The sequence below is a fragment of the Apteryx mantelli genome, chromosome 22 (genome assembly GCF_036417845.1).
Source record: "Apteryx mantelli isolate bAptMan1 chromosome 22, bAptMan1.hap1, whole genome shotgun sequence".
NCBI classification, from domain to species: Eukaryota; Metazoa; Chordata; class Aves; order Apterygiformes; family Apterygidae; genus Apteryx; species Apteryx mantelli.
In genome coordinates, this window is record NC_089999.1 from 5862627 (window position 1) to 5884854 (window position 22228).

General features: G+C 43.1%; 1 protein-coding gene across 1 annotated transcript in view; it reads right to left on the bottom strand.

The window, feature by feature from the left end:
* The window catches only part of LOC106493356 (SPNS lysolipid transporter 2, sphingosine-1-phosphate), a 145682-nt gene that overhangs the window by 75034 nt on the left and 48420 nt on the right, over positions 1–22228 (bottom strand). The window contains exon 3 of the mRNA XM_067309655.1: positions 2850–2986. Within this exon, the coding sequence (XP_067165756.1) occupies positions 2850–2986 (137 nt within the window). The remainder of the gene's footprint in view (positions 1–2849; positions 2987–22228) is intronic.

The following is a 22228-nucleotide window of genomic DNA, read 5'->3' on the forward strand; positions in this document are numbered from 1 at the left end:
CTTTTTTTTTTTTTTCCAGATCAAAACTCATTCCTCTGAGCTAATTTTTCCTCTCCATGTTCTTTTCTTGCTATAGGGATATTTCTTTGTTGAACAACCTGTCAGTAGGATGGATAAGAATTAAAATGTCCTTTTCTGTATGCTTGTTTCCCCAATAAACTATAAATAATCTAGATTTGCACTCAAACGATCGCATTTTGATTATTTTCCTGCAAGTGTCCGAATTTTAGTCAAGAACAAGTATTATCAACGCACTGCAAAAATCCTTTACAAATTAGGTGTCTTCAGCATCCACCAGACCTGCAGCTGCCTTCTGCCTCTGTGAAACTGTCTCTTTCCATTTATGGTCCAAATTTAAGCTGTGTGGACGTGTACTCTATTAATTACATAGAGATAACATGCACAAGACTGTCAAAATTCAGAGAAAGGCAATCCCTGAAATCGCAGTTTGCTATTTCTACTAAATGGCTGTTGTTTCTCTCCTACTTCAGTATTTTTGTTGTCACCCCATAAAGGAGTTTTCTGTGCAAAACGTCTATGGGCTCAGCCTGCGCCAACTTGCTCCTTCCAGCCCCGTGTTTTCACGTTGACTTGCATGTGAGCACTCATCTGCGCATTACAGTGGCCTCGCTACCGCTTTTATTTATGCCAGAGCTTTTTCATATTTCAGCCCCCAGCCCTCCTCCCTGAAAAACAAACGTACTGTCTTAAAAGAAAAAACATTGGAGAGAATACCCAGTGTTTTCTCCTTAAATGAATGTTAGGCGCCAAAGAGCAGGAAAAATGCCTAGTTAGTCACTGCATAAACGAAAAACGCTGCACCAGCTTTTTTCCGATTCTTCTCCTCATTAGTATTTCAGGAATTCACCTTGTTCAATGTGGCATGTCTCCCCAATTAGAGATCGGCCTCCAAAAAGAATACCGAAGCGGCAGGGTGCTATGGAAGTCATGATTATGCTTGTGACCTTGTTTGACTGCTGCAGCCACATACAGTAGCTGCAGAATTTTCCATAACCTGCTGGGCTTGGTAACAAGAGGTGGGCAGGAGCCCTCTGGCTTAACAGGAAAGTTTTATGGTAAAGCTGAAGATCACAGTAAAATCATGACAGGGAACTTTTCTCAGTGTTGGGGAGTTTATGTCCAAGGTTGCAGCTTGGGCCCAGAGGCAGTACTGATGCAAATCCAGGAGGATTTTACGCAAGTCACGCTGTTTTGATCTTGGCTGCCTTGTGACTTCCAAGCATTTGGGTTTGGAGTTCAAACATATTCCAGCTTTATAAATATCATTCTCTCTTCCTTTGGCTAAAAATAAGCCTTTTCCACTCTGAGCTCTGCACACTGCTATATATTAATCTTTGAACTATTTCAGCTAATAAGGCAAAAATCCATAAACTAAAAATCTACTCCGACAATATAGATTACATCAGGCCAGTTTCAGTTCTCAGTGCCTACTCCTCCAGTACTGGTAACTATGGGACTTGGTCCATTGCAGGGAGATGGATGCGAACCTGAGCAAGAATGCATCTTCCCAAAATGAGAAGTGTTTGTAAGCAGGTAATTGTTTCCTTCAGGAAAAAAAGTTTCCTCCTTCTTTTGGCTATGATCACTACTGCTTTCAAAGCATGCTATGCAGAGAAGCTTACACAAACAAACCAAAACCACTCCTCTCCTCATTTTAGATGGGAGACGTTCTTTCTTTGGAAAGGATGCTTCCTGGCCCCTTATAAACCAGAACAATTCACCAGAGTTAAAGGCTTCTACATTTGGTCCTATGCATTTTTCTTTATAAATGCAGCAACAATCAATACAACATGAAAGCAAGACAGATGTGTGACCACCGCTGCCTGCTTTAGGTGGAAACTCTCTTTTATTAGAAACTGCAGCGTGTGTGTGAGTGGGAGGGAGCAGGGAGAAGTTTAGGCTCTGGCTGTCGTTCCCTAGGTGTGACCACAACGCTGCGATCTCTGCAATGCAGCTGGACGGAAAGGATGAGGGAGGGATGCCTCTGCCTCCCGTGGGGAAACCACCCTGACGCTGCCAGGAGCTGTGATTTGTCTCTCCAGGAATGTTGCCACCTGCAGCAATTAAACCTCCTCTATAATATGATTTAAACAAGGAAATATTTTTCCTCAGAAACTGCCAGATCATTGTTTCCTCTGAGTTATCTCTGATGGGCAAGGAAATGAATGCAAAGAGGAGTCCTCAAAGCGGGGTGCTGTGGCTGTCCTGAAAGCAGGTGCGGGATGGTATGCATAGCCTGACAAAATTAAGCGAGCCTGATGGCTCCATCATTGGTTCCCCAGACATATTCATCAGCCAGTGTAAGAGGAGCTGAAACTATGCCTAATCTCAGTGCTGCCAAACACCTCCACTGCCTTTGATGGAAAGGAAGCAACGCACATATGTAAAACCACTGCTGGATGCATTTCGCCATTCCACATACTGTAGATGGACTTTCTAACCAGCTCCAATGGTTTCTGTTACAATATCAGAAGACAAGAGAACCACTACGTAGCCATAGACTTTTTTGGGGATCTTTTTAAAGCCTTTTTAAAGTTTCTTTAGACTCTCCCTCAAAACAAAGCCCTTATATCAACAGGAACTCTTGCTTAGACGTGCTTCACTTGTTATTTTTTATGAACTCGCACTATCAAAGCATAATGGCTTTCACAGGTAAGAAGAAACAATTACATAGCTCACACTTCACAAAAGCTCAGATAATGCAACGTGCCACAGGTCAAATCCACACCAGAGGGATACGTCCCACTCAGGCACACTGTGACGGGGAGCAGGTATCCAGAAGGTACCGAGGCAGGACACCCAGCAAAGTGCCGCTGCAAAGACCTTACCTGTTCGGTGATGAAGGAGCTTGAAAAAGTGACAGCTGACCAAAAGAAGATCCCACAGCTGAGAATGATCTTTCTGTTGAAACGGTCACCAAGGTAACCAAAGATAGGCGCTGCAACCATGAAACTGCAGATGAAAACTGCAAAGAGGAGAAAGGGAAGAAACATTTAATAAACATCAGGCCAAGAACATGAAAACTAATTTTCTGCAAGCCAAATCCTCTAGAGAGCAGTTCCATTTAATTAGATGTTCTGCAGCCCTGACTTACAAAGTTACTCAGTCCGATAGGCTTTCAGAAGACAGAGCTTCCTTAATCAAACAGATTTTTCATTCCCAGAGAAACTTCAGAGCAATGAACTTGGATTGCATTTGAAAGCACTAGCCCCTTGGTCTACGGCAAGCTCAAAATCTAGGGATAGGCAAAACTGGGACAGCATAAATTAAGAGCCTCTGCCCGAATGTCCCTGCAAAGGTGAAATGAAGGTTGGAAGGAATTTTGCGCAAACAGAAAGCAAGCCAAGGGCTCCTCGGTGGCTCTTGCAGAAGAGAGAAATAGGCCACAGGAACTGAAGTACTTTCATCCCTCAATTTTAAGGTGAAGTGAGGAAAAATAGCTAACACTACTATTGTCCTAGTGGCAGCAGCCCTGCAGTTAGACAGAAAACTCCAGTCTCCTTATCAGGTCCCTTGACCAGCACTGAACTTGTATTTAAACCCATCGCTGAGCAGCTACTTCTCTAAAAGAAACCGTTTTGACCTACAAAATCCTAAGAAGCCAGAGATGTCCTTATCGGAAAGAGTACAGACTCACCTTTCCCCTGTGCTTCTTCCCCCCAGAACCAGAGCGTTAACCCAAGAACTTCTGCCAGGCAGGAGCGAGCTCCTGCGGGGATATTCTCGGCAAAGTCTCCTCCACTTCAGACTTCACCTCTCCAGCTCTGCTCAAAACAATCCCACCAGTGACACCACTGAAAATACCTAAGAAAAGGCAAGCACGCTGTGCTCACCATTAATCTGGAACTTTGGCAAAAATTGATTTAAGCTGATTTATACCTGGCTTTTTTTCTGTCCACATTAGAGATTTGGATGAGAGCAACTACACCGATCTTACTGCAATTTAGTTATTCTGGTATAACCTTGTTGATTTTCACTGGAGGACTCTGGTGGGACACTGGAGAGCCTGGAGATCCCTCTTTAGTCACAGAGTTATCACTCATATTAATTACTGGGTGGTTCCTGGAAGGCCGGGTGGGCATTTGGCATTGACTAACTCTAGCAATCTATTTTTAAGTGTACAAAAGGAAAAGAAAAAAAAAAAAAAGATGAGCAGAGGATACACACTCCTTTGAGTGGAATGTGTGTACAGTATTAAAGTGGTTAAGACACAAATTATGACTTTTTCATGGTGGTACATGATAGCCCTAAAACATGCAGGTCCTGAAAAGGAAAATGATCTGTATGTCTCTTCTTTTTTAATACATTAAGACGTCAAAGCTGTTTCACAAATGATATATATCCATTTGCATCTATATTTTGCAAGACATACTAGTCTGTGTATATCAACTTTGCACTGTGATGTTTACGACAGGAATTGCAGATTTACTCTTTGTAAACATTTACAGTAAAATAAATAAAGAGACAACAAATACAAAAATATTAAGAAAGGAAAAGAAGCAAGTGCAACATTATAGCACATATTTCAATAGTAATGCTGTGGACAATGTTGCTGTTAAGCTAAGGCATAAAACTTACCGATAAATCGAAAGCTCGGTCTCTGTATTTATCCCGAAATCCCAGCACAAACAAAAGCTGCTGAATACAGCTCCTGGCACGTGCACAGCATTTTGCCTCTCCCCCCATTTTACAGAGCAAGAAGCACAGCAGTGTGCCCGAAACCCACGTTAGCGCTGCATCCCCAGGCAAGCTGCCCCCGCGTGAGGCTGAGGGGCCGATACCTTCTCGGGAGGCAAGGCAGCGCTGCCGCCCCTTCCCTGCCTGCCCGCTGCCCACGCAGAGCCCCTCGCTGCCGGCAGAGCCCTCCGGCACAGTCTGATGCCCAGAGCAGCTGCAGAGCCCACCGTTCTGCTGTCCCCGGTCCCCCGCTTCGTGGCAGGACAGCAGCTACGTGGGTAGATGCTCTTTGCCGCACGGGGCGTTTTGTGGTGCCCACCAACCCCTGCAGCACAGCCCATCTTCCCGACGGCGCATCGCTGAAACCCTTGAGCTACAGTGCGGTTGGCTCTAGTAGACCAGAACTGGCTCACAAACCTCAGCTCTGCAAGGGCCTAACTGCGCTGGCCCCCATCCAACAAGGCACTTAAGCACATGCTTATATTAAGCATTTTAGAGTCATCAACTCCATGATTAAGTGCTTTCCTGAATTAACACCAAAGTGTTTGGCACCTTGGTGCAGCGAGCTGGCATCAGGGATACAAGACTGCTTATGGCAATTGAGAAGCAGAAAAGGACCCTGACTAGTACCGAACAGCCGCCTTGCCCTTGCAAGGACGCTGAAATTCATTCATCTCCCAATCAGATATTCTGCCATTCTTACGATGCAAAAATGACATAAAGCTAAAGAAAGCTTCTAAAGGGAAAATTAGAAACATCCAAGTCAGCATCCTACCATTTCAAATACCAAATAACCTCATTAATTCAGCTTTGAGACATGGAGGGTGTGATCCAAAATTCACATTAATCAGTGGGATTATTAGCTTCAATGACCTCTAGATTATAAATGAGAAGTCTAAATTTGGAATCTGGGCAAAAGTAGGCAAAAGGCTCAGGCCTCCTCTTTCCAGTGAAGCAAATCAAAAAAGATCACCCCACGCCTCCCTCCTAACATGTATCCTGCTGTTACTCAAATCCTTTCAGGGAATTTATTTTTGGAAGATTCTGTTCTGAACGAAGCTCTGAGCTTTGTCACTAGTAAACAGCTGACTTGACAGCTCCGCAAGGTGTAAAACAAAAGGATAACAGAACCTAATAAACAATAGATAATGGAACAAAGCTGTCATAATAATAAATGCAACTGATATCAGAATATTTATGATCCAAATATGCATCAAAGCATTGATTGACTCAAACAAATGCAGAATATGATGGCTGTGTGATCTGTCAAAAAGGCTCTGCCTGTTAGAGGCATTTCCCATGAATCAATTTTTGCAATTACTCCTGCAAATGACAGATGAGACTCCTGAACAACAGGCACAGGCTCAACAACAATAAAAAAGTGACTTTCTACACTTACAACCTCGGATGACTGAACAGACTCAGTCAAGGGCATGTCACCAGGTGGGATGGAAACCCAAGTCACTCTAGACCAGGAGTTGAGGTTCTGTGATAAACAAACATCACGATGGAAAGATTTTATCCAGATAACAGAAGAGTGCCGGTGCTTTCAGCTGGGGAGAAAGGTGGCGGAAACAAGACTAATTTGCAGAGAAAGATGGCAGCAGCACAAGGCAGAAAGAAGGATGCACTGCAATAAAGGAGCCCAGCATCTGTGCCAGTCTCCTCTCCTATCTGGCTCCTCTCCTCTCTTGCACAGCATTTTCTGCTCCTTGTATTCACCCACTCCCCAATTAATACCCAAGTGACACCACAGCAGCTGCAGCTGATGCCTCGGACCAACCCACTGCCACAAATCCTTTCTATTAGAGAGGGCTGTGACAGCGGCTGGCATTTCATTTGTCTCTTCCCAGTCAGCAGCTCCTCTTCCCATTTACATTTAAAGCCCTCTCAGGATATTACTGACTCTTGAAGAGCTATACAGTACAAGTCAGGGCAGAGTTAGAAATCCGCTGGGATTCGCTATGAGCTACTGAAGAGGCAGGGATCATGTCCAGAGCAGCTGTGGGCAGGTACAGCTACGTCAGTGGCCAGTAGGTATGCCACACAGCTCATTTCTCTTAGTAAACGATCTCCGACAGCGCCAGCAAAAGCCGTTCAGTCCCAGTGCTGGGTGGAGCCGAGCTACATTTCTGCAGAGGCAAATTATCATCCGTGCAAAGGATGAATAAATAGACACCTAATGAATGGCATCCCAGGAGGGAGGCTCTTTTAAGTGCAGGTATTTTCAAAAGGAGATCGCATTTGTCTTCACACCTCCCTCGGTGGCTTAGCCGCTAAAATGCCGGCCGTGGTGAGGAGGCCGGGAGAGCATAACTGTCCGAGCAGGACGGCTTGGTGTCTGTTCTGCCTTCGAACGCCTGTCCCACCCCGTACAGGTGCACAAGCACCTTAGCAGCCAGCACTGCCCAGCTCTTTCTGTGCACGGCGGGAATTACAAAAATTGTAGCTTAAAAAAACCCACCGTTGCCTCTGCCTCCCTTGCTCTTTTCTTTCCCGGACAGGTCAACCCTTGCATCTCGGCGAGGGACTGCCCCTGCCACCAAGTACGTCCGAGAGGGGAGAGAGGCATTGGGGCAGGGGCACGAGCACAGGCCGCGTTTCCTCTGTTACTAGAAGGCTGAGAGGATCACAGGCACCTCCAAGGAAAGATCTTTTCTTTTAGTTTTGACTTCAACCACACACAGTTTATTTTTTCCTAAAAGGAATTATGTTAGAAAGGTTCAGGCTCAGGCAAAAATAGCTCATTTGCGCTCTCCCTCTCACTGCAGGGATGCTCCACATGAAAAAATAATGGCTATCTTTGAGCTCTGAGTCAGCACGAAACCATATACACACTTCTAATTGAGTGCTGACAATGTGCTTAGCTCTGTGGAAGGCAAACCCAGACAGCCCCTGCCTCAAGGGACTGGCAATCCACTTAGACACTGCAAATAACTCTGTGCTGTGAGGTTGCTAATATTTTCCCCATAACAAATTTCCAAACAATGAGAACATCTAAACGCCCAGCTCGCGCTGGATGCAGCAGTTTATGGGTGTGCACAAACGCAGTCCTGCTCCTTCTGCACGAGGCACTGCCCCTCTGGGATTTATTCTGGCCACTTCTACTCCGGGGGCTTGCGCTCATGAATGCACTTGTTACTCAGGCTGCTTGTGGTATCAGCGGCCGTCTACCTGCAATGGTCAATAAAGGCTCTCACAACAGTACAACCAGCCATGCTGTCTCAAAGTTATGTTTTTCCGATGCCTTTTTTATTATTTTCAGCAGAGCTCTACACTCTAATAATATTACTCAGCACATACACAGCACATTTAATCACAGGGAGGCCTGGGACAATTTACAATGGAAACGAACTGTCATTAATTTCCACTTGAGGGGTGAGAAAATGAAAACGCAGGAAGGAAAGTGGCCTGCCCAAGATGTCCTACAGAAACAAAACCCGAGAAACCCTGTGGGTCTTCCAGCTTCAGCCGTGTCCTCTTTATAGGACCATATGTATGCTAAAGATGTAATTCAGGTCTACAATCATAATTAAGAGCAAATTTTTTCTTGTAGCACCATAGAAGCGGGAACAGAGATCCTTTGGCGCATTGAACTGAGCATTCAGCCACAACATGGTCACGTGAACACAGCAAAAGCGATATCCGACTGCAGGGCAATCTAACGCTCTGTGAAATCTTTGCAAGATGATTGAAAACATTCACCCCTTGATGGAGGATGAATTCTTCCAATACAATTGCTTGCACAAAATTTCAGCCTTCAATTCAGCATTATCACAAACTCCGCTATAGGTATACAGTTACATCACTCTCTTCATGGATTTTGTTTTACTTCGTTTCTAATTCAACAGCCAACAGATGGATCACGTTGCTGCATTTTGCCAAGTGAAAAACACAGGATCGCTGGGTTCCAGACTATCAGGCAGCCTAGAAGTTTCTGACAAGTAAGTGTAAGGAGCTTCGCAACGCCTCCGTATGTCACGCAAAGCTGTCATCTACTAACAGCATCAAACACAGGAACATTTTAAGAAAAAGGCCCAAGAACACAGCAGATCAATTGGATTTAGGTATACAAATGTTTGTCTTGGGCTGAAATGACCAAATTTTGCCCTGGGCTGAAACGCTCTCCCAGAACAGAACAGTACACAATACAAGATCAAATAGAGAATTTCACAAATGCCTCCTCCTTGCGTGCTCGTGCCCTTAGCAAATCAGTGAGAATGAAAGCAGTGCTCGGAAAGGTGGGAACCCGGCTACCCCCAGTGACTGCACTTCCCGGTCTCTCCCTGGCAGGACACTCTACGTTGGGTTTCTCTCCCTGCAGATGCCACTCAGTCAAGTTCCAGTATATCCTGTCCTCTCTGTAGGGAGCATATTGCACCACAAAGTGCCAGTTTTTCCTTAGAATAAACTATATAAAATATAAGCAGCATGTGTAGGATGAATATATACACACACAGTTGACATACACATGTACATTGAGAAGGCTGCTGTACGATGCCGCTTGACTTCATTTGCTGTGACAGGGTCGGATAGATGCCACAACCTAGTTACAAAAACAAACTTATAAAGAGAGACAAGGCCTGAAAACACAGTTTTCCTGGCAAGTTCACAGCTGACTCAACTTACACAGGGAGGAACTGAATACTGATAATTCCAGCCCTTTTTCTCATTGCAGAAAACAGGTTCTTCCAAGAGTTAGTTCTTATATTCCCAGCAAAGGATATCCTGAAAGCTTGCTTTGTGCACCTTAGCCAACAAGAATAATTGCTTCGGAGAGAACTGCTGGGAAATCCACTCCTTGGAGACAGAAAGCCAGATAAAAATAGCCAGAAACCTAGTTCAATAACACACTAATACCACCAGGGCTTTGAGAGAAACTGTCTCGGGCAAAGACTAACCGGTGTCAAGTGGTCAAAGACACATAACTTCTGTCAAAATTGCCATATATAGTGCGGTGTACCACTGATTCATACAGTGCTAATAGGCGATGTTACGGATTTGAGGGATATTTCACCTACTCAGTTTGCACGTTGTTACACAGGGCTGCAGAAATACTCCTTGTCAGTCCCTGAAGCCTACGCAATAGCTAGAAGAAATAGTTCTTTTAAAAGTCAAGCCCAAAAAGGGAAATAACATTTACACGAGTACTGTTGGCCACTGACTGGCAAAGACCAGAATCCAGCGGCCACGGTCTGCAGTTTCTGACAGAGCTGGGTTTACAAAGGCTTACAGACAAAATCATTTAATTGCAAATCAAAATACAAAACATTCACTCAACAAATTTATCCGCAAGTACCGGTGCAAATGTAGTAGTGGAAGTAAAACCATAGCTGTAAGACATGAGCTACCATCGTTCTGGTCTTCTAAAGAGCCGATTTTGAGAGCAGTTCAGAGGATAAAGAGGAGTTTGGTCACTACCAGTAAGAGGTGGTTATAACCAGTGAGCTGTCAGCTGGGGACTCTGATGGTTATTGCAACTGCAGGGTTGAGACAGGCATATGCCTGCAGCCAGCAAAGTGTTACTGCTCATAACCAGAAGACAGAGAGAGACCAAAAGGGAGATGTAGCAGAAACAACCAGGTACAATGTACTGGAAAGAGCCAGAACCCTGCTACAAAGTAAGCAGAAAGACAATGACTCCAGCTTAATTTCCATAGGCCTAACCTACAGAAGATTAGGACTATCTTTATAGTCCTCACCTCTGCAGTTTACAGCATATTAATACTCCCTAAAATGACTAGTAATGACATTCTTTGCACTTAGACCTTGCAAATACTTCCATAACATTTTAAACAAAGTTTGAAATCAGTCTTGGTTTCCTAATTCAAGCAATCAGCATTTTGGAGGCAAGAAGAAAAATGGCTTTGAATTGGAAGCTCAGATTCAAAGCAGCACTCACATTTTTCATATATCTTTGGATTCATTTCCAACATGATGTCAACAACCATTTTCCACATCTACTGAGGTCCAATTCTATCATGCTGTACTTCAAAAATTTCTATCTAAGTATACAGTGATAAAGCTAGCAATTTACTGTGCTATTTGGTCTCTCTGGATGTTCAGCGAATTTACTTGGTGAAGGAGCAAACCTGCTGCTAGATTAAATTTACAACAGTTCTATACAGGCAAAGTAATTTAAAAAGAAAGGAGGAAAAACCCAAACCCACCTGCTTTTCACTTTGGGAATTACAGTGACTATATTAACATTGTTTTAAGGGACTTGGGCAACTTGAACATCAATAAACCAGGTACCATGGTACTGCAGATGTGCTTCATATTACAATGTTGTAGGTAGCAATCACTGTGCTGTTGGCAGTCCACCACCTCCTTTCAGCCTTCACTGGTGCTTGCCTGACCCCCACAGTGAGCTGGTTCTGGGATACCAGCAGAAAACTAACCCTAAAGAACATCATTTGCAACAAAAAAGGAATCGTCTTTGTTGGCAGATTTTTTTTGTGTGGCCATGCAGTGTGCTTGATCAGGGGATTAAAACTTATGCAGAAGAACATGTGAGAAGGAGCAGACCTTCCCCCTCAATTAAAAAAATAAGTTCCCATCTGGATTACTTCCACTGTCTGCATCATTACACTGTGGTCTAAAAGAGGGGGCAGGAACAGGAGGCTGTGGTAAAAGTTGCTTTTGGTGGCAGTGCCATACTAAATGTATGCAAAATTATGACCTGAGACAGCTTTGGACCACCAACACTAACAGAAGCAGAACCTAGAACATGAGCTTGTATGCCAGTGTCTAAACTCTGCTTTTGCATTTCTTTCAGTTTGGACAACGAATGACTAAATAAGTTAAGTCCACTTTTGCTTTACAGCCACTTCCAGTTTGAGCTGTACTTCCGCAAAAAGCTTTTTGTGTAGTTTGATTAAGACTCCTGACCAAAGTCAACGGAAAAGCTCCCACTTGATTCAGTGGACATTAGAGCTGAGTTTTTTTGTTTAGATATAACTGTTTATGAATCCCCAATGACAGCAGAGATCACAACCTCTCTACCAGTGAACACATTTTAGTACTTGTAGGTTTGCTGCATCCCTATAACATAAAACGTTATTACTGGAAAAAGTACAGAGAAGGGCAACAAGAACTGTCAAAAGGACAGAACAGGTCCTTTTACAAGAAAGTATTAAAGAGACTAGAAAAGAGATGAATGGTGGGGGATATAGAAGAGATCAAACACCATGTGTAGCATGGAAAAAGGGAATACCAATCGCCTCCTCTTTCAGAAGACTGATCAGGTGGCATCAGATAAGACTGGCTGCTGTGAAATTCAAATCAAAGGAGACATTTCAAGCACAAAACTTAACTAAACATTGCAACTTTTATCACGGGAACTTATCGGACCTCAAAGTCTACGTTATTTCAAACCAGGATTGGACAAAGCCTTGGAAGAATACTAATTTGAGGACTATTAAAGATAACCTCTGTATCAGAAAGACCTCAGCTATCCAGTTTATAGGGTATACCAGGGAATTATCACCATAATCTTATATGTACTATTGATCACAACCAGAGACAGGATAACTTACTAAAAGGACCTTTGATCTGGACTGATACACCTATTCCCATGTTACTTTTAATAAAAAAATCTAGGAAGACAAAGTTGTATCTGCTTTATTTCCACCAGCTTGACTAGCTAATGGCTTATTAAGTATGTTACTGAATTGCACCTAGAATAATTTCTAAAAGCTGCAATGTGGTTGACAAAGTTGCATTTCTAAAACTACAAGGTCTTTTGTCCTTGAACCTGCACACGCACAGGTTAACGTAATGAAGTACCTACCCAGGCAACAGGAGCTTTGTTCTCTTGCTATTTCTTCTCCATTTGACTTAACTGACTGATGGTTTGAGAGCTTTGCTAGTGGAACAAAAGAGGGCATCAGCCCTTCTGGACTGCAGCCTCAGAGCCCAAACAATGCAGCACAGGGGTTTGTTTGCCATTGTGCAGACAGTTTCAGGAAAACCTCATTAACTTAGCTAGCCAGTTAGGATGGATTTGTATTCATCCTGGTCAATCCTGAATTAGACATAAGATCCTAGAGGTATGGAGGTCGGTCAATAGTTTTGCAGCACTGCAATATCGTGAGTGACACTTCTACAAGATTGGTTTTGCCTCAACATGACTACAATAGATGCAAGACAATCTTAACTGCTATTACAGAAACAGGCAGGAATCTCTCCTAGCAGTCGTGGAGAAGTCCACGTTTGAAAGAAGAGCAGTTTTGCATTTCCCTTGCGCACAGTCTTTCAGGGCATTCTGAGCACATCCCATCCAACTGAGAGCTTCATTCACAAATTAAACTCCAGCAGGGAAGAGGGCTGCTCTCATTAGCAGAGTAGCCAGGAGGATGGAGTACTCTGCCCAGGGTTCAGGGCTAGGGAAAGGTGTCCTGAAAAGAGCATTTAAATAACCACAAAAATGAAGGATCTATTCTCCTCCCTTCCTCTACCTGCAATCTTTATTTTCGCATTGCACTTATGATACCAGGCACACACCACAACGGTATTCACAGAAGCCTTATTTTGGCCAGATTTTTTGAAAGGACTAGTAAACGCTGGATGCCCTGTTCAGACCCCACAGAAGGGCTTCAACACCTGTGTCCATTAGGGGTCTCAAGTCAGGCAGCCAGAACTAAAATAACCATCAGTCACTTGTCATGGGCAGTTCTGGCCCCAAAATGGGCCAGGGGTTTTGCAGGGGGAGGAAGGATGAGGAAGAAAGCAAAAAGGCTGCTGGCATTTGCAGAGAGCCATATGAGGCTTTTCTTAGGCAGTGGATGTTTTGAAAACTGCCCCTGCTGTCCAGATGCCACTAGACTCTTTTGATAGAAGATGATTCCTCAAACTTGGATTGATTTAGCAAGAACAGGTACAGTCACCACATCTACAAGCTACACATACCAGATACAACACTAGGGTAGGGACAAAACCCCCCAAACCAACTAAAAACCAATATCCAGCATGTGAGGGAGAACAAGAATGAAAAGAAAATAGGTTCCAGGGCTTGGATGAGAAAAGGCCCACAGAGATACTTCCAAGATAAGTTGCAATTTAGCCAGGTCCAGAAGAATCCTGCTTGAGCAGGGGGGTTGGACTAGATGATCTCCAGAGGTCCCTTCCAACCTCAACCATTCTGTGACCATTCTGTAATCCCAACCAGAGTTTAGACAGGACTCATTCCCAGTAGGGAAGACAGTTTTTTAGTTGTCCCAGCCTGTGGTTTCATAAGCACTTTAAGATGCTGAAAGGAGCAGTCTGAACTTTTCCCTCATCTTAGACTTTCCCTTGTGCCAGTACTAGATCTTGTGTGGCCTTGTGGACAGCAAAATAAGGGAACTGTTGTGGACTGAAAACTAACCTTGTTTCTTTTCTGGTGAGTTCCCTTATCCAAGTCACCACACAGCAGTGCAAGTCCTAGGAAGACAGTAAAAACATGTGGCCAGAAGTGAGTTTCCGTGGAGCAGGAACAGATGCGAGTACCTTTGCCCACAAAGCCTTTTTGACCGCAAGCGTGCACTTAAACACACCAAGAAATGACAGCCTAAAGCTCTTGAGATAATGCAGAATAATCTAAATCCCTTGATCCCCCAAATCTGCATTGAGTACCATGGACTAAATTTAACTAGCAACAGAATACTCCAAATCATTTTTTTTCTTATTAGAATAATACATCATTTAGCTCTGGTACAAAGAGAAACAACCTTCCCTGTTTCCAGTTTGAGATGGAGGAGGAAGACTGTTTTCATTCTAAAACCAGGTTTACCATCCCTCTTTACCACTGGATCACTAATCTTGCATCCCCTCAACTAAACTCTTCAATTTCATATCATATACTAATATGCAATAGGAGTTATTCTGTCTCAGAGAAGAAATTTATCCCAAAGCCTTCTTCCTGCAGCAATAAGAAAACAGGAGAAAGAGAAGACACACTGGAAATACCGTGCATTACAAATGAATTCTTTGCTACATCTAATTTACTAACAGCAGCAGCTTCCTAAGAAAAACAATACAACGGGAAGTGCTTCCCCTCCTTTTTATAGTGAAATCAAGAGCTTCTCATGCTTGGTACTCACGGAAACTTGCTACAAGAAATGCACATCAGATATATTCTTATCCCAGAGCTTTCGTCAGACTTCAGGTTTGCTCTGGCTTGTTTTTAAAAGGAAATTCACAAATAAATGACTATTCCACAGCAGGAATTAACCTCTAAATATGAGCTCCTAGTAGCTGCTGGCTGTATTTACAAAGCTGGAGAAACCCTGCAGTGACAAAGCATGTTCTTCATAAATATGCCATATGAACGACGAGGGCACAGTCCGGCTAACTCTATTACAGTTCCATTACAGGGAAAGGGATTCGGAGAAGGCTGGTGAGTAGCTGATGTTTTTGCTAGTAGTCTCAGCCAGAAAGAGGCCAGAAAGAGCCCCTCAGCCATCACCTTCCACCAAGGCAGAGAGCTCAGAGGGTTCAAGCTGGGAGTCCCGAGAACGATGCCGGTGGCATCCGAGGAGATGCTGAGAGTGCCAAGAAAGAGCTACATCAAAGCCCTGCAAATCCACACTGCACTGCTTTGGGAACGTGGGGAGGACACAGGTCTCTGCTGACATTCTCCCCAGGCAGTGAGTGGCACTGATTGATTTTTTTTATTTTTATTATTACAGTTCTTTAGGGAGCTGTTGTACCATCTATTGCAGGTTTGGTAAAACACATGCTCCCTCTTTTGAGGGGAAAATGGCCATACTTTCATTTTAATTATGTAACCAACACAGCAGTGACAGCCTCATTACAGACATTTTCTACTCTGGCCGGGAGAGAGGTTGCTCAGGCTTTTGAGGTAGCTTCGGCCACATAACTCACAGACTGTCTATCATGGCCTCCACCAAAGTTGTTCCAGTGAGAGTCAAAACCAAAAAACTGTCTGCAAATTACATGGTCTAGAAATTGCTTGAGAAAGAATAGCATGTAAACACACGGCAAACGGACAGGAAATGCTTTGGGGTTAATGAGCGCTCGCCAGGGTACTCCAGATCCTGCGTCAGTATTATCCCTGAAGCGCAGGGGCAGGCCCCAACGTCTGAAGGACAAGGAATCAGATTCACAAAGTGCATTTGCACATGTGCAGATAAAAGCGTGTTGGGGTTTGATAGCAAACTCCTTTCACACCATTCTTTAGCAAAATTGTTATTTTTCCAATCCAAGACATACACCTTCAAAAGTGCTCTTAACAGATCAGGAAAACTGTGTTTTTAAAACCAAGAAAATCACTCTGAGAAAACAAGCAATCTATAGGGAAAAAATGCTTTTTTCCCTGCATATACTCAACAAGTACAATCTATAGAGATGAAGTGATTCATCTCTATAGATTGTAGCAACTTCCTTCATGAAGGTGAATTCAGATCCTTCTGAGCTTCTAAACAGAATAACCTCACCCTGGTCTTACACTGTCTGCCTCTAGTTACCTGGAGGAAGGCAAACATTTGTCAGATTAAAATGAAATTTAAGGAATGAAAATACATTACACCTTACCACAAGAGCTTCAAGAAGATATCTGAAACATCTACTTTTTATTCACTTCCTAGTTCTAAGACACACCCACATAGGGTATTGCTCTTAAAATCCTGCTGTCTGCAACTTTATTCTAATTCACTTTTTTAGGAATATAAATAATTGTGGAATGAGAATATGCTATAATCCACAGAAGATGTGAATGTAAAAGCAATTGTGGGTAATTGCTTTTGTTTGATGCTAAGCCAAAGACCTGGAATTGTCTCACTTTCCTCAAAGTTCTTCCTCCAATTTACCTCCTTCCCAGGGATCTTAGTGCTTGGTATAGGTGAGAGATTCACATTTATTTGTGGAAGCAGCACATAAATTCCTCAACTCTGCCCACCAAACCCTTGCTTTTAAAAAGCTGCATGCTGGTCACAGAGGGAATTTCAATATTTGCTTGCTTAACTCTCTGCTTTCTTCTGAGATGACCATCAAATACAGGTGTCTATTGCAATGACAGCTCTTGCTATATAAGCTACCACCCATTTGGGACTTGACCAAAACCACATTTATTTTATAGAGGAACTGTCTGTAATGCTGGCTGTGTTTCAATTCAAAGCAGCAACACAGAAGGAGAGAGAAGCATTTCTCTCCAGAATCTCCCAGTTTCTCCTTACCAGCAGCGTCCATCTTTCTGCCTAAGGCACTGGCAATTTATAAAGAATAACAAATCCCCAATAAAAGATCTTTCATGTAACCTCAGGAGACCACTTCATAGGAACACAAGAACAATGGCACCAGATCAGAAAACCGTGTGGTCTCGCATCCTGCCTGTGACAGTGACAGCAGTCAGATCCTTCCGAGGAAAGTACAAAATATTCCTACATGAGCCACTGAATTGCTCAGAGGCTGGCTTAAGCCTTCATGCTTCAGGATTTATCTCCCACCCAAGAACTCCTTTAGATTATTACTATAATGTGTTATCCATAAAAAGATCTGGGCTTCTTTTAAGCTCTGGCTAAGCTGCTGGCCCTGACAACACCACTTGTGGCATTCGGTTCCAGAGACTAACTGTTCACTGAACTCCTTTGGGAAGTTTTCAGAGTGCTCCTTTACACTAAACTCACCCGTTCTGATTCTTTCTGTATTATGAGGAAAACATAAGGGAAATACACAACCTACCTTTATAAATAATTCTTAATTTTATGTGCCTTTACCATTATCCCCCTTATTTCTAAGAATGATCAAATTAATAATACAGATTATCTTTAAAACTGCTCCTGTAAGAAAGGAAGTGCGGGGTGATGGGTGTGTGGGGGAAGACAAAACTTGAGTGTACGTGGAAGCAGGGGCTGGCGAGCCGAACTGAGCTAGACACATTGGTCAAGAGTGTCTTGTGTGCAAATGAACTTGCTGTCTAGTTTCAGTATGAGTCATGAATTCTCTAAAAGGCAAGGAAGAAACCGTTTGTGCTCTTACTTATCCTGTATCTTGAGCTAATTCTTATTTAATTCCCCAAACACTATACACTAGGACTTGCACAGCCCCAGAACCAGTATGTGTAGACAGAATTCAACAATAGTTGCAATGGCCAGGAAATAAAATGGTCAACCATTAACCTAGATAGATCTACAGGATAGGTCGGGATCAGGGAGGAGTTTGGATACACCAAGCAGCAAGTTAAAACCTTTAGCCAAAACCAAAGCTCTAGACTCTCGGCAGTTACCACGTTGCTTTTTCTTTCTGTTAAAGTACATCAGGTAACTCCACCTATGCTTTTCTTAGGGGTTTCTAAGCCATCAGCTCTCTTGGTATGGACTCTACTAGAGACAAACTTTCCAGACATTAATCACCAAAACCCATGCTCCTAGCAAGCTTCATGCGTGAGCCACAGAACATGATCTTGTGACATCCAAAATATCCTCAACTGCCACTGCTTTGCATGTCCAGCAGACTTTGGAGGGAGTCACCATCACAGTTTAGGAAGAAGCGGTCTGGACATAGGCTGCGGGTCATAAATACTTCCTACTTCATATCCAATTCCATTCTTAGAGGATGCCCACCAGTAATTAAACAACTCTCTGCCAGGGTACACAGCCATGGGCTTATCCATTTACGTTTTCAAATGCCAGCAACATTTCAATAGGCTTTTGTACCACAAAGTAAATAGAAAGAAACATTGCTATTGACTGCAATTTGCAATTACACATTGACCAGCAGTACAAGAGAGCTGAACAAACAGCGGGCCACAAATAAACACCTACAATGACAAGCAGTCTTCATCCTACAATGCAGAGGGATCACAGAGCGTGTAAGGAAGCCTCTCACACGATTGTAAGAGGCTAGTGCTAGTCCACAGAAACTATTCACTGATTCAGTTTTGCTGCCAGTATTTCGAAATGCTCTTGCCTCTTGTTGTTGTAAGTGGCAATTCAGACAAAGAACAAGTGTTTCACAGTGGCTCAGTGGCCTTCAAAAAGGAATAAATTCATTTAAGGTAACTGTTAAAATACTGATGTATCTCTATGTTTAATTTGCCATTGTATGTAAATAGAAAAGAATCATAATTACAGTGGAGCCTGAATTGAGTCTCTGTCTGCTTTACAGTTGTTATTTCTAAGACTATCACCCACCTGAACTTCCCAAGCATCACCCTGACTTGCAAAAACACTCTACTTAATACCAAGCTCTGCTGCAGTTCCAGGAGTGAGGTTTGCAACTCAGATGCACTTCTAGATAAAAGAACATGACCTCTATAAGAGATCCCAGGGCTAACAGTAGTTCTGATAGCCATAGGGTGTCACTGGACCTCTGTGTTAAATAATCCCAGGTTTTAAATCTACTCTGACTACTACCTTTTGGCTGAATGAGTACTACTGGAAAAACATATGTTGAAATGAATACTGCAATGCGCAAGGTTTGCAAATGCAATGCCTTCATGCATCATCAATTACATTAATGTAAAAAAGGGAAGGACAATGTTTGGTGAATCCTGGGATTGTTAAAGTGTTAAAAAAAAATTTCAGTCGGGTCGAAATATGCAGAAGGTGAGATGGACGACTCGGGGCCCATCTGAAGTCAGTTTGTGTTCGCTGTCTATCCCGTTCTGTTCCCTAGAGAATGCACCAGCATAATATCCCAAGATGCCAGCTGAGCTGCCTTATTAGCAGTGTTGTACAGCCAAACACCAAACCGTGGGGGAAAACACATCATGGTGTTGCCAGCAGTTTATTTGTCTGGTGATTAGAAAAAGGGCTCTAGTTTCTCGACTATGAACACATAAAAAAAGTTCAATAGGAACAAACAGGAAAAAATAATGTGTCTTTAATACATGATGCAAACATTTTCTCAGAGCAGTATGTCATATATTGTATTGTCCAAGCCTTTGGAAGGGTATAACATTAGCAGCTGGTAGAAATAGCTCACTGGGGAGCTCTTAGTAAAAATTCAACGTTCACTGTATAATATCCTGTATTATCACCTCCGCTGCCATAAAATATCCTCAACAGTAACAAGAGAAATTTTGGACAACCTGTTTTTTGGGAAAATCTGTTCTCTTTCTTCGTATTTTTTGCGATTTTCTCTTTTAATATTTGCTCTTTCTATTGTCACCCTTCCCCCTTCACATTTTGTATCAAATTTGCTGATAATTTGCCCTTCTTCTTTTACATCCATGGGTTTCAAAGCACTTCGCATGCACCAGGATTGCTGTGTTAGCCAAAGGGAAAAACAGAAACAAACCCACCAGCATCTCCAGACTGGTGGTGCCAGGTGAAGCAGCCTCACCCCTCTGCAGAGCACGAAGACCATCAATGGGTTAAACACACATTGGATCGTTTAGCCTCACCGCCCTTATGAGGAACTGGAAGGTCCCGTTTCCAAAGCACACTGAACTCGGTGCTGCAGGTCACGCACCCAGACTTGAACGCCGCTCACGAGCATCAGGTTTTGAACCCTAATGACCCCCCGCGCCCCGAACATGGGACAGCGCAAGAGCCAGAGCAGAGCCCTAGCATGCTATGCACAGAGGATCGAAGGTTGCGATTCTCACAAACCAGTGGCAGCCAAGTGAACTCCTCACCCTAAATGGCCCTGAATAGCACTGTTGTATTATTCATATCAGTTGGCCACACGGGCTTTCCCATTAAAGGAGCATCCGCTTCACTGAACTTCAGGTGACAGACACAAGGGTACAGACAGCGCTGAGTCAAGCAATGCAGCATACAGCTCCGAAGCAGCAAAGTCTCTTGACTCCTGAACCACAACCACCCTATCAAAAGACCCCACTACCCGTTCCACCTAACTCCTTATGCTCATATCGCACAAATAACAACTCCCTGAGAACTGAATGACAAATCTGGAAAAGATAATACACCCCATCTTTTCTTCTTGCTCTCACATCCGTTTTTAGAGACAAAGAAAGAGGCTGTTTAGACCAGGCTTCCAGGCCCAAGTATCAACTCAAGCAGTTCAGCTCCAAATCCAAAGCAAACTGAAGCCCTTAAGGTTTTTAAGGGTAGCATTCCTGGGGACAGTTGTTACAAGAGAGTGCAAAAGAGAGATTTAGGGCCAATTCCTGCTCTACCAGGGTTCTAGCAAGATGCAGGGACACCAGCCAGGGCTTTTACAGTGTTGCAATTCCTGTTAGCAAGTCAAAACACCCATGCAAACAGCTGTCACACTCTTGAATACTGGGAAAGGAATGCTATTCCCCCCCTACTCTTGTCAGCACAAGGTGCAAAGCATACCCTGCGTGTTGAACATGGAAAGGGAAAAGTGGAAACAGCCCATTACTAAGAATCCATGGCTTCTTAGGGTGCATCAACTTGCATAAAAGCAAGAGCCCCTCACAAAGGTACCTAAGCTTCTGTATTGAGTCTGCTCATTTCTGTGGCCAGACACCGAAATGTCAAATTCCTACTATGGAAAAAGGAAGTCTGCAACCTGCAACACTACCATAGATCATCATTTCAAGCACAGCTGCAAACTTCCATTGTAGCAATTTTTATCATTCACGTGCTTCCACTTACAATTATGTCCACACCTAAAACGTCTAATTACATCCACACCTAAAATGTCTAATTATATCCACACCTAAAATGCCTGTCATATGTTAGTCCTGGGCTGAAATTGTACCATAGCACTCAACAGAGCAAGAGCTCCCTATACAGTTCACATATAGGGTGCTGAATCTTATCCAACATCTAGCATGCGGCTTTCTGCACTGTATTTTGACAGTCACTCTGTAGCCAACAAACTCCAAGTACTTTCATCATAATACCCATCCTGCAAGGTTGGCTTTTTGACAGATCATGACTGATATTAGGAAAGTCAAACATCTCAAAGAAGGTTTTTCGGTTTTTTTTGACAGAAGATCTCACATTTTATAGGAAACTCATAAAAATAACCCTTACAGATAAGTCCTCTTTGCATGGCCAAATGACTAAGCAAAAGCAACTACATGGCTGATAATTTAATTTTGGCATTTTGTAAGCTATAGCAATATAGCAGTGCTTTAGTTTTACACATTCTAGCACCGCTCCAGAGAATTCCTGCTTGGGGGATGTCATATGGGCAGTGTATTGATGGTAGAAGATGTCAATTTAAAAACAAAACAAAACGGAAAAAAAAAGAAGAAAAAAAGGCTAGACATTTTCATGTTCCTGTGGTGCAATTTTATCTTCAAGAAGATCGATAAAGGAGATGGATTTATCTTGTCAAACACTTACATGGTTCTCACCACAGTAACTCTTTACATCAACCCTTCTGAACTAATATCTATTTTTAGAATCAGGTTTTTAAAGGATCCTCAACTCAGTCACCGATTTTGAGCTCGCAATTTTCCCTGAGACCAATTTGCTGGTGCAATTTTTGTCATTTACCTACTCTGATTTGCAGCCACAATCAGTAAGTTAGGCATGTAAATATCCTAAACTACGCCTGTTAAATTGAAGGCTGTTTTTAGAAACAGCCCAAATGCTTAAATTGAACGCAGCTCTGCTCAGTTGCACATGGGTCTCTTAACCCCCCC